The 15,633-nt window shown below is 53.5% G+C and overlaps 1 protein-coding gene across 1 annotated transcript in view; it reads left to right on the top strand.

Annotated features, from left to right (window-relative positions):
- GRAMD2A (GRAM domain containing 2A) overlaps positions 1–15,633 on the top strand; it is a 40,652-nt gene that overhangs the window by 16,325 nt on the left and 8,694 nt on the right. The window contains exons 2-6 of the mRNA XM_075535721.1: positions 11,440–11,494; positions 11,833–11,908; positions 13,807–13,910; positions 14,693–14,791; positions 15,063–15,134. Of these exons, the coding sequence (XP_075391836.1) occupies positions 11,440–11,494; positions 11,833–11,908; positions 13,807–13,910; positions 14,693–14,791; positions 15,063–15,134 (406 nt within the window). The remainder of the gene's footprint in view (positions 1–11,439; positions 11,495–11,832; positions 11,909–13,806; positions 13,911–14,692; positions 14,792–15,062; positions 15,135–15,633) is intronic.

A 15,633-nucleotide genomic window follows, 5' to 3' on the forward strand; every position in this document is an offset into this window, starting at 1 on the left:
GAACATCATGGAGATGCAGGGGCTAGCCTGGGATGCTGTGCACGGGAGCCACTCCCCGGGACTGAGCAGTGACCTCTTCCCGAAGAACCATCCCATTTTGTAGGGAGCACACTCCGAGGGAGATGGCCTGGAGGTCAACCAGAGCGTCAGGGTGCAGCTCCAAGCCAACTTGAGGCTCTTTGCTACCCTCCTGCCGTCAGTGCCCTGAGGTCCTGTGGCTTCTGAGCAGGCAAGCCTGGACACTGAGGAGTGTCTCAGCTGGGAGCATTGGTTTACTGAATAAACAGCTATTGAATACGACCGCAAGCCTGAAGCCGTGTGAGGCCCCAGCATTGGAGTTGAATGGGACCCAGTGCTGTGGAGGGACAGCTACATAAACATGCCTGAGCTGCCAGCAAGGGGCACTAGGGAGGGAGGGGTACACTCATCCTGGAGGAGAGATGCTGCCGTGTCAAAAGGAGGGGTCCAGGCAGAGCTGGGAGGGGCTGCTCATTAGGAGGCCTCCTGAGGAACAGGGGATCCACTGGGATCTCCTACCCTGACATCCATCCCCATGAGGCACTGGGCCTTCCTGTGCGGGGAGAAGAGCAGAGGCCGGGCTGGGATGGGGAGGTCAAGGATCAGAGAAAAGGGGGCTGAGATGTGTTACCCAGGGGCCGTCCAGGTACCCACTGAGCTAAGGGCGGGGCTGGCCATGCTGGGCCCTGATGAGGAATCTGGGGAGTAAGCTGCTGGCTGAGCTCATCTCCCCACTCTCCTGGAGGGGAGGACCCAGGTGCTCTGAACTCGTGGTAGGTAGAAGGAGCTCTCGTTTGTGACAGTGCTCAGAGGGGTCCTTGTTAGGGCTGGATGCAGCCGCCCGCCCCCGAGGGCTGGGCCAGTCCACCTCTCCTGCAGGACTACTGCTCCTCTTTCTTTGCTTGGTTGTTTAGGTCCCCATGAGACAGGGCTTGGGGGAGGGGCCTGATCTTTGGAACCCCACTCCCAGAGAGGTCTCTGGATGTCTGACTGCCTTCTGTCTCCTTTGCATCCTTGACTGGAACCTGGGAGAAAGCTGGGCCCTGCCTGGCAGCCAGCGAGAGCTACAGGGAGGGGCTGAGTTCTGGGAGCCGTGGAGTCCTCAAGCCGGGCCTGCAGTGGAAAGAGTGCTTCCGCTAGCCAGACTGGAGTGTGAGTCCCAGTTCGATCACGGTCCAGTGATGTGGTCCGGAGCATGGTGCTTTCACCTCTTTGGGCCTCAGTTTCCTTGGCTGTTTAATAGGAATGCTGCCTCCCCCACCCCCCCAGGGAGCACCCCAGAAAGGAACCAGGCTCCGGGGGCTACTGGAGCTTGATTTGGTTTGGTGGTCTCTGAAGCTCTGCTCTGAAGCCCTCTGGTGGCAGGGGTGGAAAGCTTGTTGAGTGTGGTTTAGAGCCAGGCGTAGGCTTGAGGCAGAGTCTGTGTGGGCAACTCACTGAACCTGGCTCCGCTTCCAGTCTCCACTCACATGCAGGTCTCACCTGTGGGTCCTGGTTTACAGTGCCTCTTGTCTGGCTGCAATTGGAAGTGGAAGGGCAGTCACGGGCAGCAACCCCTGCTCCCTTCTGGGCTGGAGGCCTGGCCCAGGGCCTGCTGCCTTTGCTCCAGTCCTGCCTGTGATGCGACTGAGGATGCTATGCCTGTATACCTGTCCACCCTCTGGCTGCACACCTCCACTCGAATTTCCCCAGTTAGGATTCATTAGAAGGGGAATCTGACGGGCCAACTCATCCTTCCACTCTGAGGAGCTGCTGGCTGGCTTGGCTTGGGCGTGGAGCACACCCCAAGGTCCCTGGGTGGCACAGATGGTTTGTGCTTGATTGCTAATCTGAGGATTGGCAGTTCAGACCCACTCGGTGGTGCCACAGAAGAAAGGCCTGGCAACCTGCTTCTGTAAAGATGACAGCACAGAAAACCTTCCAGAACGGCTCTCCCGCACAATGCCTGGCCTTGCATTGGTAGGTGGCAGCGAGTTTGGATTTTCAGCGCCTGGTGGCACAGCAGATTGTGTAGGCTTGCTATTAATGGTTAATAGCAAGCCTCATAACTGAAAGGTTGGTGGTTCAAATCCAATCAAGAAAGATGAGCCTGCCTGCTCTGATAAAGGTTTATAGTCATGAAACCCTCTGGCCCCATCCTGCTCTGCGCAGAACCCACTCCAGGGCAAGGCTTGGTTTGGTGCCGGTTCTTAGATCACGCCTGGGTTCCAGGGCTAGTGTCCAGGGTCAGTTTGTATGAACGGTGTCCTCTTGGGAAGCAGGTCTTCTGCCTCCACATCCCTCCTCAGTCCAGTGCAGCCATGGGTTGTGAAGGGAAACCTGGCGTAGGTGTTCTCAGGCCCGTACCTGAGAAGTCCTAACGCTCCTGAGCCGCTCCCTCTCCCAGAAGCCTTTGCTAGGGGAGCTGAGCGGGCCAGGTGAGTTGGAACCCAAGTGCACGTCCCCTCCTAACTCATGGAGTCCCATCCCCCTTACATCCGGCCTGGGATCCCAGGATGCGGTTTCCTTCCTTTTCCCTGAGGCCGCTGTCCTCTATGTGGAATGCCAATCTAGAAGAGAAAACACGAGCAGCTTCCGGGTAACTGTGAAGCCGGTAAACCAGAGTTATGTTTGCCAGAGAATGAAGCGCGTCTCCTCGAGTCTCAGTGTGGGGAGGCCGAGCCTGCCTCCAGGCAGGGCACCTTATACAGTTTCTCATCAGCCAGGGTTGTGGCGGTGAGTCAGGCCTTTAGCATGGAGAACCTATGGGGGGTGGCTTTTGGACAGGACAGGGGTGAGCTGGAAGCTGGCATCTGTCGTAGAGGATAGCTGGGCATGCCACTTCCTCCCCGTGCCCTAGGGGAGACTTATAGGGCCTTGTCAGATGAAAGAAACCTGTGCGCATCCTATGATTTGTCACAGATGTTGCTGACTCTCAGAGGGGCAGGGGGAAGGCACAGGAGAGCCAACAGGGCCTGAGCTTCAGAACTCGGAGGCGAGGCTGGCCTTGGGGAGGTGGTGGCCATGCTTCCCCCTCTGAGCCACCAAGAGAGGAGGGGTGCAGGCAGGGTTCACCCAGGGGGTTCTCAGTGCTGGGACACACACTGAAAGTCACTCGAACGCTTTTAGAACCTGAAACTATGACCACTCCAAATATTTACCCATAGAAATATGTCTGAGACCCACCGCCAGATGGCTCAGTGTCCTCCTACCAACCCAGGCGCCGGTGGTTTGAATCTGCCTAGAAGCATTTCAGAAGCAAAGTCTGGCTTTCCCAAAGGCCACAGCCATGGGAAGGCTCATGTGTAGATCCACTCCGGCACACGTGGGGCTGCTCGGAGTCGAAAAGGTCTTGGTGGTGAATACACCCCTGGTGCGCCTCCCCCCCATGAACACCCCACTGCCATCCAGCTGATTCTGACTTGTAATCACTCTACAAAGGGTTTCTGGGGATATGAATCTTTTTGGCAGCGGATCACTTCATCTTTCACCCAGGAGGCTGCCAGTGGGATCTGAACCACTGACCTTGCCGTTAGCAATCCAGTGCTTCCTTCACAGCACCGCAGGGGCTCCTTTAGATGATCAGTAAGAAAGCAGTGTCAGGGAATTCATAGCAACAAATGCCCGTTCCTAGTACAGCGGATAAAGAGATTCAGCCAATAGAATTGTAAACACTGATAGGTATGTACGGTCCACAATGGCTTGCCTTCACACGTGGGACCAACAGAAGCCACATGAGAGTACGGATGGTGTGGTTCCATTGAGGTCGAGGAAGCCCCGAGACTGGTGAAGGCAACCTGTGTTGTTAGGAGTCTGCATGGTGGTTCTGCTTGGCGGGCAGGGGAGAGGGCACCCCTCTGGCCTTCATAAAGGCGTCTCCATAGATAAATTTAAATTTGGGGACTCTCCCCGCCTGGTGGCAGGGCCCGTGGCTGGTTTCTAACGATAGAATATAGCCAAAGGAACAAGGTGTCTGTGCCAATGTGTACCTAACTCTATTCCATAACAAGGTCATGCTCATCTGTCTAGGCAGCTAGCTCTCTCCCTGGCTGAGTTCAACGGAAAGGGCTGGTTGATCAGGAACTGGGGGCAGCGCTGGCCCTGGCAGACAGCTAAAGGAGAGCGAGGCCCTCAGCCCAGAAGCTGCCAGCAGCCACGTGAGCCCTTCCCCACCCCCGTGGCTCAGATGAGACTGTAGCCTCGGCCTTTACCTTGGTTACAGCCACTTAAGCTATACCCAGGCACCTGACCCACAAAAATTGTGAAATAAGAAATGTGTATTGTTCTAAGTCACTTAAAAAAAAACCCAACAAAGTTACAATCAAGACAACCGTGGAGCCAGTTCTGCTGTTGTTTGGCATCACTAGGGATTGTCCTTGGAAAAGGACACCATGCTATCAAGTAGTGGGGTAGTGACAAAAAGCAGGACTGTCGACCAGATGGATGGACGCAGTGGCTACAATGGGCTCAACTATAAGAACATGAGTGCAGACGGCGCCGGACCGGGCTGGGTTTAGTTCTGCCATGCATACTGTTGCCATGAGTCAGAGCCTCCTGGCTGGCACCGGACAGCCAACCTCTTCACCCTGGAGATCCTGAGCTAATTGAGCTGAGATGGGGCACAGATATCATTTAGTTGTTTAAATAGCTCTACAGGTGATTCTAATGGGCACTCAGCTGGTCTCTTGTCTGAAGTCAGAGGGGAACTGTGTGCTCAGCAGGGTACCCAGTGGCTTCCTTCTCAGGAGAATGGCTGTCTTGAGGGGATCCTGTTAAAATGTAGCTTCTGATGGGTGGTGAAAGGCAGTCAAACCCAACAGCAGTCAGTGCTGAATGAGAGGTGGGGGTAGCGGCCAGAGCGCGGGGGACTTTGGAGCTGCCCTAGGACATAGGCCCCTGGCCTTTATGTTGGGGCCTCCAGTGGCTGACCTTCTATCTGACCCTTCAGCTCCTTCTCTGATGACCTTCTACGGGTTCTGGCTCCATCCTCTCATGGGCCTGCTGCTCAGACTTGGTTTGGGTTTGGAAAAGAGCAACGTTTGTGTTTGGATCACAGGCTGGTTGCAGGACAGGACCGGTCCCTCTCGGAGTCTGGCCTTGACTTGCAGGATGCTCTAGTGTCCCAAATGCCCACGAGAAGCAAACTTAGGTAAGAGGCGTGCCAGGGGAGCACCCCCGCTGCCAGCCATGTGTCCCTCCCATCTGTGACTGCTTGGCCCTGCTGGCTCAGGCTGCCAGGCCTGGCAGAGGTTTCTGCTTCACTCCCCGTGCCTGCCACAGCTACTGTAGAGGCTCTGCCGCAGTCTGGAGGGGCTGGGGCTAGGGCGCACCAGGGAAGCTTGGTCAGTGTCCCCTGTCCTGAGACAGCTCAGGAGAGGGCAGTAGAGTGACTCCCTGCATGGCTTTCACGCAGACACCCCGCTTTCTTCTTTATATGTTCTGTACTTCACCCCATCTGACCTGGCAACAGGCTTGGCTGAGTGCCTCCACGTGCCAGACTGTCTGCCTGCCCCAGGCCAGGGCTCTTGAAGGGAGGGCCTGTTTCTGGCTCTGAACAGCTGTCTGCTTCCCTCTCCTGGGTGTCGGCCTTCCTTTGGGCCCCTTCCCTTCCCTCTTAATGCCTCTCTGTTCTCGCCCCTTTTGGGATGTCATCTCCTTCTCTGTCTCTCCTCTATTCATTCCTTCAGCAAATATTGGGTGTCTGTTTGAGAAACAGAGATGTATAGGACCCCCCCAACACACACACAAACACACACACACACACACACACACACACACGGAACTCTGTACTGGAGAAGATGGGTGAAAATAGCCAGCTGTGGTCAGTGCTGGGGCAGCAGCCTGGGAGAAGTACTTGGCAACTAGTCCAAAGGTGGGAGGTTCAAACCCACTCTGAGGCATCTTGAAAGCTAGGCCTGGTGATCTCCTTGAAAAGTCACAGGCTTGACAACTTTCTAGGGCCGTTCTGCTCTGCACACAGGTCAGGTTTCACTGTGACTGGGCTGATGGACAGCAAGTGACAAGAGCAACAGTTGAGGGGCTGTTGTCAGCACCCAGGAAAAGAAAGTGGATGCGGGCCTTGGATGGTGTGCCGGGAATGGGGAAAGGCGATGGAGTCGGGAATGAGGTTCAATGGAGCTTGGTGATTGACCGGTTGGGGGTGGGGAGAGGAGGGAGCTGGGGATTTGACCTTGTGCCACAGTGTGGTGACAGGAGCACCAATAGAAGGAGCCCTCCCAGAAGGAAGGGTCTGGGGAGAGGCTGTTGAGCTCATGGTGACCAATCCATCAGACAGCAGTTGAGGTCTGAGCTCTGGAGGGGATGAGTGATCAGGGTTAGGGTATTGATCTTAGAGTTGTCTGCCTGGTAGGGATTCTTTGAGGCTGGGGGTGGGGGTGGGCATCCACTTTCTTTCTCCCCTCTGCTCCCCGTTCTTCATGGCTTTGCTCCTCTGTATCCAGCTTCCTTGCCAGGCTGCTCACCCCGCCCTCAGCAGCTTCCAGGCAGGCCAGGCTCCACAGGGGCTCCTGGTGCATAGCTCAGTGAGCATTTGTGGAAGGAATGAAAGTGTGGGCAGGTGGTGTGAGCTCGCCAACTGGCCATTGGAACTCCCGGGCCGGGGCAGTCGCCATCTTCGACATTCCTGCCTTCAGCCAGCTCAGCGGAATGTAAGAGCCTTCCCTTGGTGCTTCTCCAGCCCTTTGAATTCTTTGTTTTATTTAAAAAAATTTTTTTCAAACCATTTTATTAAGACCTAATCCAGACATCATAACATTCAATAGTCTGTTCATATCAAGAAGTGTTGGACAATCGCTACCACATTCGGTTTCAAAACATTTTCTTCCTTCATGTACTCATTGATATGAGCTCCCCCTTTCTACCAGCCCCACTTGAATTCTTTTTAATGTCCAAAAATACTGGATTTCCTCCTACTCCCCCACCCTGCATCTCCCAATAGCCGCTCTACTTTTGTGGTTTTGCTTTGAACAAACAACACCAGGTACGGATTGGAGGCCTGCAGATATTCCCGAGTCTGGATGAGGTAGGATGGGGGCGGAGCATGGGGGGGCGTGCCCCACGACCCACAGGGGAGGAGTGGCTATCTCCAGAGGCTGTGTGTAAGGATGGACCGGGGCTGCCAGGTGTGGGAGCCCAGGCTGAGCTGGGCTCATTCCTCACTCTCCAGCTGCTGGTTCAGGAAGCTTCTCTTCTGGCCATGGGGTCGGGACCCCATACACCATTGGTGGATGACCCTGCTTGTCTGGTTCTGATCATGAACTCTTGGGGGCCCAGACTTTTCCAGCAACACTGCTTCCATCTCACTTTTCCCATTCATCTAAGCAAAGGAATATTTGCGTACTGAGAACAGTTGAGCGCTAGACTACAATCAGAATGGTTAGCAGTTTGAACGTGCCCAACAGGGGTCTTGGAAGACAGTACTGGTGGTGGCTTAGGAGGTCACGGCGCCTTGAGAACCCTCGGGGACAGTCGGACTTTGCCCACATGGCATCGGCATGCGTGGGGCCTGACCTGATGGCAGCACAGCCTAGGAGAGAGGACAGGAGTGACGAGCAGAAGTCATTCTGAAGGCAGCACAGGCATAGTCATTGGGGCCACTGACAGGGTCTTGGGACCAAGGGCCTTATTGGAGAGCAAACAGTAAAGGACTGGCTTTAGCCACAGAAGTACAGAGGCTAATACCGCTGACCACATGTCAGGGGTCACTTTGGGTTTCGAGATATTTGAAAGTGACTCGTTCCCAATTGGCTCCTTTTTCACGGATGTTGGCAGGCAGCTGTGAGCCTTCTTATGTGCTGTTCCTGGCCCAGCTCCCCCACCCCCCCAGCACTCACACCGTCTTCACATGCCAGCAGTGCCTACGGGGTCAGGACATGCCGTCCGCTGCTGCTGCGTCAGGTTCGGGGGCGAGGCAAGGTCTCTGTGGAGCTGCTGTTCATTGGGGGGGCGGGGAGGGGGGCGTGAAGTGGACCAGGTTAGCACTGCCTGAGTGCTGGAAGCTGGGGGTTGACAAAGGACAGCTCCCGGCACTGAGAAAGCCCTGTTCTCAACACCTTGAATTTGGTTTAGAATTTGTGCTAATGTGTGCAGGTGGGTTTATAATTCTACCCACTTTATAAAGCATGGAGCCCCTGCTGTTCTCGGCTGCTAGCTGGAAGGTTGGGGGTTTGAGTGACCTGGCAATCTGTTTCCAAAAAATCAGCCCTTGAAACATAGAGCACAGCTCTGCTCTGACCCCTGGAGTCACCAATAGTCACCAACAGTCAGAACAGACTGTTCTGCTTCTAAGGCCCTGTGTGTGATTACCGCTCTGGAAAACCCCGAGAACTCAAGGTGCACTCTCCAGTGTCTGAATAAGGGTGATCCCTGCCCCGGAAACAATGGGTAGCTAGGGCCCGCCTTCTTCACCGGGGATCAGTTGTAGCCCCTCGTCTGTTTGGCTGGGGTATGAGCCCACACCATTCTCTCTAACTCGGTTGGACTTGCCCATGCCACTCCACAGGGACCTCTCTTACCAGAAAGCAAGTAAGAGACAGATAGATGCATAGCAAAATTCAACAGCAATGGGAAAATGAAGGACATTTGTAAAAATGGTAAACCAAGGGTTAAGACTCACAATAAATATAGCATTTATATAAACCAATAAGAAAAACATACAATTCACAGATGGGCATTATTTGTGGGGAGGGAGGGCGAGGGGGTACAGAGCACAGGAAGGAAAAAAGTTCAACCTAATGAACCAAGCACATTGCCAGAGAGCCCATTCCCATTCCCGGCGGCCCGACAGGATGGAGCTGAACTGCCCCTGTGGGTGTCCGAGGCTGTCATTCTTCCTGGGAGTAGAAAGCCCTGTCCTTTTCCCAGAGTGGCTGCTAGGTTCAAACTGCTGACTGTGTAGTTAGCAGCCTACTATGTAACCCACTGCGACAACAAGGCTCTTTAAGATGACAAATTCCTAAAAGAAAAAAAAAAAGATAAATTCCTCTCAGATCTGCAAAGGTGAGCGTGCTAAGAGGCTGACTAGGGAGGGCTTGGCTGTGCGGAACCAGGCACTCTGGTGAAATGGTGAAATGCAGGCGGCTGGATTCTCGGGCACTGTGATCACGGGTTTCATTTCTGAGACTCTATCCCAGGAACACACTGCGCCATTAAGAATTCACGTTAAACCAGAAAAGCAGGATATACACATAAATTATAGGCTTTTTAACCTTTGGATGATGTGAGGGGAAAATGTATTTTTTATTGTAACGAATGATTTTGATCTTATTTTCCCCTACTGCTCACATGTTCTGCACCGAGCCTAACAAGTAAAGGCGTGGGGTCGAACCCTTCTTATAAAATGTGAAATGATGGGTCTCAGGAATCCAGGTACTCGCCTTGGGAATCAATCAAAAGGTCAAAACGCTAGCAGAGTCCGGCGCTTGACAAGATGCAGGAAACATATGTTGATGTGTATGCCAAGTCCTTCCATGAGGTGGAGGGCAGAGATCAGTAGCCCAGGTGGCTCTGGCCAGGGTGATAGTGTGGGTGACATCACCTGGCTCTTAGCTGGGTGACCCTGGGCCAGGTGAGCCTGCTTCCTTATTTGTATGTTGGCGTGGGAAGAAGGGGTCAGACTAAAGAGCCTCCGAGCATCTTGGAGGCAGGTCGTGGTCCGAGGCAGCACCGATGCTTGAAGAAGGGAACATGGGTTGCCCCAGGTGCTGAGTGTGACCTAGAATTGGGATCTAGGGCCTTGTTACCACTGCCCGATCACCACCTTCCCCCTGCCTTGGTCAGCCCTGGCGCCGTTCCATCAGGGGACCCTGTTTTGTTTTTTTTTTTAGCTTAAGGCCCCAACAGGCACTGGGGGTGGGGGGTGGGGAGCTGGTGTCTCCTTTCTGTGCCTTCTCTCTGGGATATACTGGAGATGGTTTGCCTTGTAGGGCTAAGTGATTCAGACTCTGTTCAGGTGGCTGAGGACACTTGGTGGTGTGAGACGGTTCCTCCCCACCAGCTCTGCCGTCTCCCTCCTGCTTGGCAGCCACATCAGCTGCTCAGCGTTGGTAAGGCTTGTGCCTTAGCTTCTTTTCCCAGAACAGGATGGTTTAAAGCAGTGGTTCTCAACCTGTGGGTCGCAACCCCTTTTGGAGTTGAATGACCCTTTCACAGGGGTCACCTGATTCATCACGGTAGCAAAATGACAGTGATGAAGTAGCAATGAAAATAATGTTATGGTTGGGGGTCACCACCACATGAGGACCTGTATGAAAGGTTCACAGCATGAGGAAGGTTCAGAACGCCTGGTTTAAAGTCATGTTAGTTTTTGCATTCACTAGTGAGCAAATCTTAGAATCCCCCCCTTTGAGGAGTGTGCCTCCTCAAGGTCAGGGTCAGAGCTGGAGGCTGGACTGTCCAGTGTCCGGATGAATTGCTGTTCCTGGACTTCAAGCTTTGAGGCAAGGTCATATGCGAGGCTCTCCCCAGTCAGCTGCCCTGCCGCTTCTGTCTAAGCGGCTTTCCTCTGCACCGAGACATTTTCAGCCGCACCTTGAAAAGCAGGGTTGGTTTGGGTGCAGGGCAGAGGCAAGTTGCTCTGGGTGTGATGGGGCCCGATGGGACAGGATGCCCCGTCAAGCTGTCTTCTGATGTGGGTCTGTCTCCCCAGCAACCAACAGATGCCTACAGAGACCAAAGATGGCTTCTCTGAAGAGCTCTGTGGCCTGCCCTGAGAAACTAGACTGGCTTCAGGAGCCCCCAGATTACAGGGGAGCCCCCTAGGGAAGTCAGATACACATACAGATTGGAGGGTAGGAGGCCTTCAAAGGGGGCCTGTCAAAGACAGGAGTCTCTGGCTAGGGGCCTGGATCCCTCAGCAGGTCTGTTAGGGCAGGCCCAGGCTGTGTCCATCTCTTCCCACCCCCACCCCGCTGCCCACTCCTGCCTTGCTCAGCCGTCTGGGACCTAGGAGTCCAGCTTCTCAGGTTACCTGCCCTCTCACTGCCCACCTGTGCTTGGCCCAACCCTCTACCTTGGAAGTCGCCCTCCGGTCAGGTGAGCAGTGAGTGTGGTGAGCTTTCCTGGCAGCGGCGGGGGAGGCTGTGAGGAGCACACCCTGCATGGATCACTGCCCTTGCTCATTTCTTGGGCCTTCTTCTGCCAGAGCAATGGGAGGTGGCCTTTGACTCCCAGGGAGGGCAGCGCCGAAACATCTTTGGGAGACCGTGGACTCACTGGGCCCTTCTCCTAGGAGGAAGATGCGCTTAGGGACTCGGGTCCTTCCCCAGGGATGAGCAGCCTATTCCTGTAGCCTCTCCATGGGAGCTCCGGGTACTAATCTTTGCCCTGAGCTTCTGGGTTGAAGCCAGGGCCAGCTTGGCTCTGAGAACTCATGGGCAGGACCCGAAGGTTCCTTGTCCCTGCAATGGAATGTCTCCTTTGCAGCCTGCCCCACCCAGAGGGCCTGAAAGGCGAAGAGAGAAAGACGTGCAGCCGAGGGGTAAGTGAGAGGAGGCCCACTTCTCCCCGCGGGAGGGGAACCTGGGCTGGCCAAACTTGTGGTTCTGGACTCCTTGGCCACCAGGCCTGTCACCAGAAAACAGTCTATTGGAGACTGGAGTGGGCGTCCTCTCTTGGGGGAGGGTGGTGCAGCCTCTTCGTCATGACCCAGTGTCCTAGGAGACACGGTGCTGTGTTTGGAACTCAGCCCTCCACACGGACTGGCTGCTTCATGCTCAGTCCTGGGGCCCCTTGTGGCATTCGTCCCTGTTGGCTGGAGCAGGGCCCTCTGGTGCCTGCCCTCACCGAGTGTCTCAGACCCAGCCCATGTGTTCACAGACTGCACAGAGTAAATACAACCAGCAATATCACAAGCTGTTTAAGGACATCCCTTTGGAGGAAGCGGTTCTCAAAGGTGAGGTGGCTCCCTCTCCCTCCCAGGTCCTCACCTCCAGAACCTCCTCGGGGGCACAACACTGATTTAGGAACTGATTCCCCTTTGATGTGGCTGGGGTTTTTATATCCTCCAAATGCATAAGACTGAGCTGGTTTGGGATATGAAGTTGAATGTATCAAGATTCTCTTTCTTTTCTATTTTTAAAATTATTTTATTGGGGGCTCATACAATTCTTATCATAATCCATACATACATCTTGTGTCAAGCACATTTGTACCTTTGTTGCCATCATCATTCTCAAAACATTTGCCTTCTGCTTGAGCCCTTAATATCTGCTGCTCATTTACCCCCTCCCTCCCAGATTTTCTTTCTTAAGGAAATGTCAGGGCTCCCAAATCTCCACCCCCCCCACTGCCCTTTTGAAAGGACGATTCTTTGGAAAATTGTATGTTTCATCGTTGCTACACTACACTCTGACTGGTTCATCACTTCCCCACAACCCTTCTGCAAGGGGATGTCCAAATTTCCTCTGGTTCTTGAATGCTTCCTCCCCCCCACTATCATGATCCCAATTCTACCTTACATAACCGGCTGGACCGGGAGATATACACTGGCATGGATGGATAGGAACTGGAAATACGGGCAATCCAGGACAGATGAGCCCCTCAGGAACAGTGGTGAGAGTGGCGATATCGGGAGGGTAGAAGGAGGGTGAGGGAGAAAGGGGAAACAGATGACAAGGTCTACATGTAACCTCCTCCCTGGAGGACAGACAGCGGAGAACTGGGTGAGGAAGATGTGAGATGGTGTAAGATATGATAAAATAATAATTATTTATAAATTATCAAGGGTTTGGGGGAAGGGGGAGCAGGGAAGGAGGAGAAAATGAAGAGCTGATGCCAGGGGCTCATGTGGAGAGTGGGTGTTTTGAGAATGATGATGGCAACATATGTACAAATGTGCTGGACACAAATGATGTACGGATTGTAAAAAATTATTAAAAAAAAGAAAAGGTACATGCTACTTTGAATCAGGCTCTGAATAGAAATCTATGTTCCTATATATTCACTGTTTTCTAGGCTTTGAACTAATTTTCTCATGTAAATGCATCATTTTAAAATGTCAAGTATTTTAAAAATCTCAAAAAACTTGAGGAGTACTTGATGGTATTTAAGAAAACATAGAGCATATCTTTGCTTCAGTGAACTGGATGTAACAAACATTTTCTTTAAAAGATAAACCAGTTCTATTGAAGAGATTATAGTCCTTAGGTATTTTAAATTAACTTCATCTTCAATAACTCATGAAAATTTGTTTGCATTGTCCTTAAAGTGTGACACGTACATTAATAATTCCTTTAAGATATGTAATCCACACCACCAAGGCAATACACACACAATCATAATTCACTTTGAAAAAATGTCAAAAACCATTTGTTATAGACAGTGGCAGTTGTAAACAAATAAGTAATTGCAGACACTGCTGGAAGAATAAATTAGCAGCCTGGCTCTACTATTCAAAACTTTAGTCGATTCTATCCTGCTCAGACTTCTGACCCAGCCTGGGGAATGCTTGGGCCCTGAGACCCTCTCCCCAGGGCCTGAGGGGATGTGAATCCAGGATTTGGGCCGGGGGAGTGGGGGCAGTGCTGGGCAGGAACTGCCCAGATCCCTTGGCTCACTGGTAGAGAAAGAGGAATAGCTGGCTCTCTGCTGGGGTGAGTGGGAGGTCGGGGTGGGACGGGGTTGTAATCTGGAGTCTTCGGGAGAAATCTGTGAGGGTGTTGAGGGAGGGGATTGTTTGGGGTCTGGGATTGGGAAGGTGGGCCTGAGAGGGACTTGTGTGTGCATACTCAGGCCTTGGGGCTTCCTGGGCTGACCTTGCTCACCGATGCCTTCTTTCCTCTGATTCCCTAGTGTGCTCCTGCGCCCTCCAGAGGGACCTCCTTCTCCAGGGCAGGCTCTACATCTCTCCCAATTGGCTCTGCTTCCACGCCAGCCTCTTTGGCAAGGATATCAAGGTAGTAATGCGTCAGGCTGCCGTGGCTCTGTGAGGCCGAAGCCCTCTGCCCCAAAGATATATCCAAAGTCCTGCTTGTCCCTCTACCTGCTTGGGCACTTGGTGAAGCCTCACGCTGGTTGGATGAGGCATCCAGGGAAGCAGCCCTGAGCCTTCCAAACACGCGGCCTCACTAGATGGACGGCACGTTTGGCCTGAGCTGGTCTGGTCACGACCAAATCATTCTGCCTACGGTGCCTCAGAAATGCTTTCAGAATCAGAGTGGGATGCCAGTTTAGGGCAGCCTAAATGTAGTCAAGGGGTTCTGTGGGTATGTGTGGGGCCGCTAATCAGAAGGCCGGCAGTTTGAAACCACCAGCCGCTCCATGGGAGGAAGACATGGCTCACTCTTACTCTTGACTTCCAGTCTCAGACCCACAGGAGCAGGTCGACCGTGTCTTACAGGGTCACCAGGAGTCAGAATCCACCTGATGGCAATTGTTAGGGGTTTGGGGCGTGTAGTCAAGAGGTAGCTCTTGGCTAGGAAACGGAATTCACCAGCTCACCATCCTTGATAAGAGGTGACATTGAGAAGCCAGAGCAGCATGCTCCCTAGGCTGGGGTGGGGATCATGGAAGGGGAGCCTAGATGAGAAGCTAGAAGATAGAAAGGTCAGGCACCTCCCCAGAGGGGACCAGGCTTCTCCACGGTATCTCACTGCCGTGTGAGCTGGGGTTCCATGGAGGCAGCAGAGGGCGCATGTCTTTGGGACAGGTCTGGAGAGGAGCACGCCTGTCCCCTTAGGTGATCATTCCTGTGGTCTCTGTACAAATGATCAAAAAGCACAAGATGGCACGACTTCTTCCCAATGGACTGGCCATCACTACCAACACCAGCCAGAAGGTGAGTGGAGCCTTAGGCCAGTGCTCCCTGGTCAGCCTCCTAACCCCGAGACATTAGAGCTTGACTCTGGCACAGTCCGAGGGCTTGGATTCTTATCACCCCAACCCCTCCTGTGGAGGTTTCCGGCCCAGGAACAAAGGTTCATAGACAGGGGTCCCTGTGACCCCTCACAGCCCCATCTCTCTGAGGGCTGCTGGCCACTGACCCGCGGAGGGGGCTGCTGGCATTGCAAGAGTCTCATCTTCCACCCTTTGTGTTTTCTTTGTCCCAGTACGTCTTTGTGTCACTCCTCTCCCGGGACAGTGTATATGACATGCTGAGAAGGGTCTGCACCCACCTACAGGTATGGAGCTCAGGGGTAGGAGGTGGGCCAGGCAGACTGCTCAGGCTTGGGCTTAGGTCTTGGGTCAAGGTTACTGGGGGAGATCAGCCCTCAGATTTTCCTGTCACAGGGACAGAATGGGGCGGGGAAAGGAGAGGGGTAAAAGGCTCAGCTCCCAGAGGCAGTACTTAGACTACGTATCTGTGCTCATGAGCAAGTCTCTCTGAGGCCAGTAGGCTCTCACCTGTGCTTCCTCAAAGCCCAGATAGACAGGAGCCTGGGACTCACTCCTTCCTAGTGTGCTCTGCAATGCCCTCGGGCCTGTGGTGACAAAGAGAAGGGGTGAGGTGTGTGTGTGTGTGTGTGTGTGTGTGTGTGTAAGACCAGATGGACAAATGACGCCTGTTCCTTGAGGTGTGTGTGTGTGTGCGTGTGTGTGTGTAAGACCAGATGGACAAATGACACCTGTTCCTTGAGGTGTGTGTGTGTGTGTGTGTGTGTAAGACCAGATGGACAAATG

Source organism: Tenrec ecaudatus, chromosome 17 (genome assembly GCF_050624435.1).
Source record: "Tenrec ecaudatus isolate mTenEca1 chromosome 17, mTenEca1.hap1, whole genome shotgun sequence".
In the NCBI taxonomy this organism is placed as follows: Eukaryota; Metazoa; Chordata; class Mammalia; order Afrosoricida; family Tenrecidae; genus Tenrec; species Tenrec ecaudatus.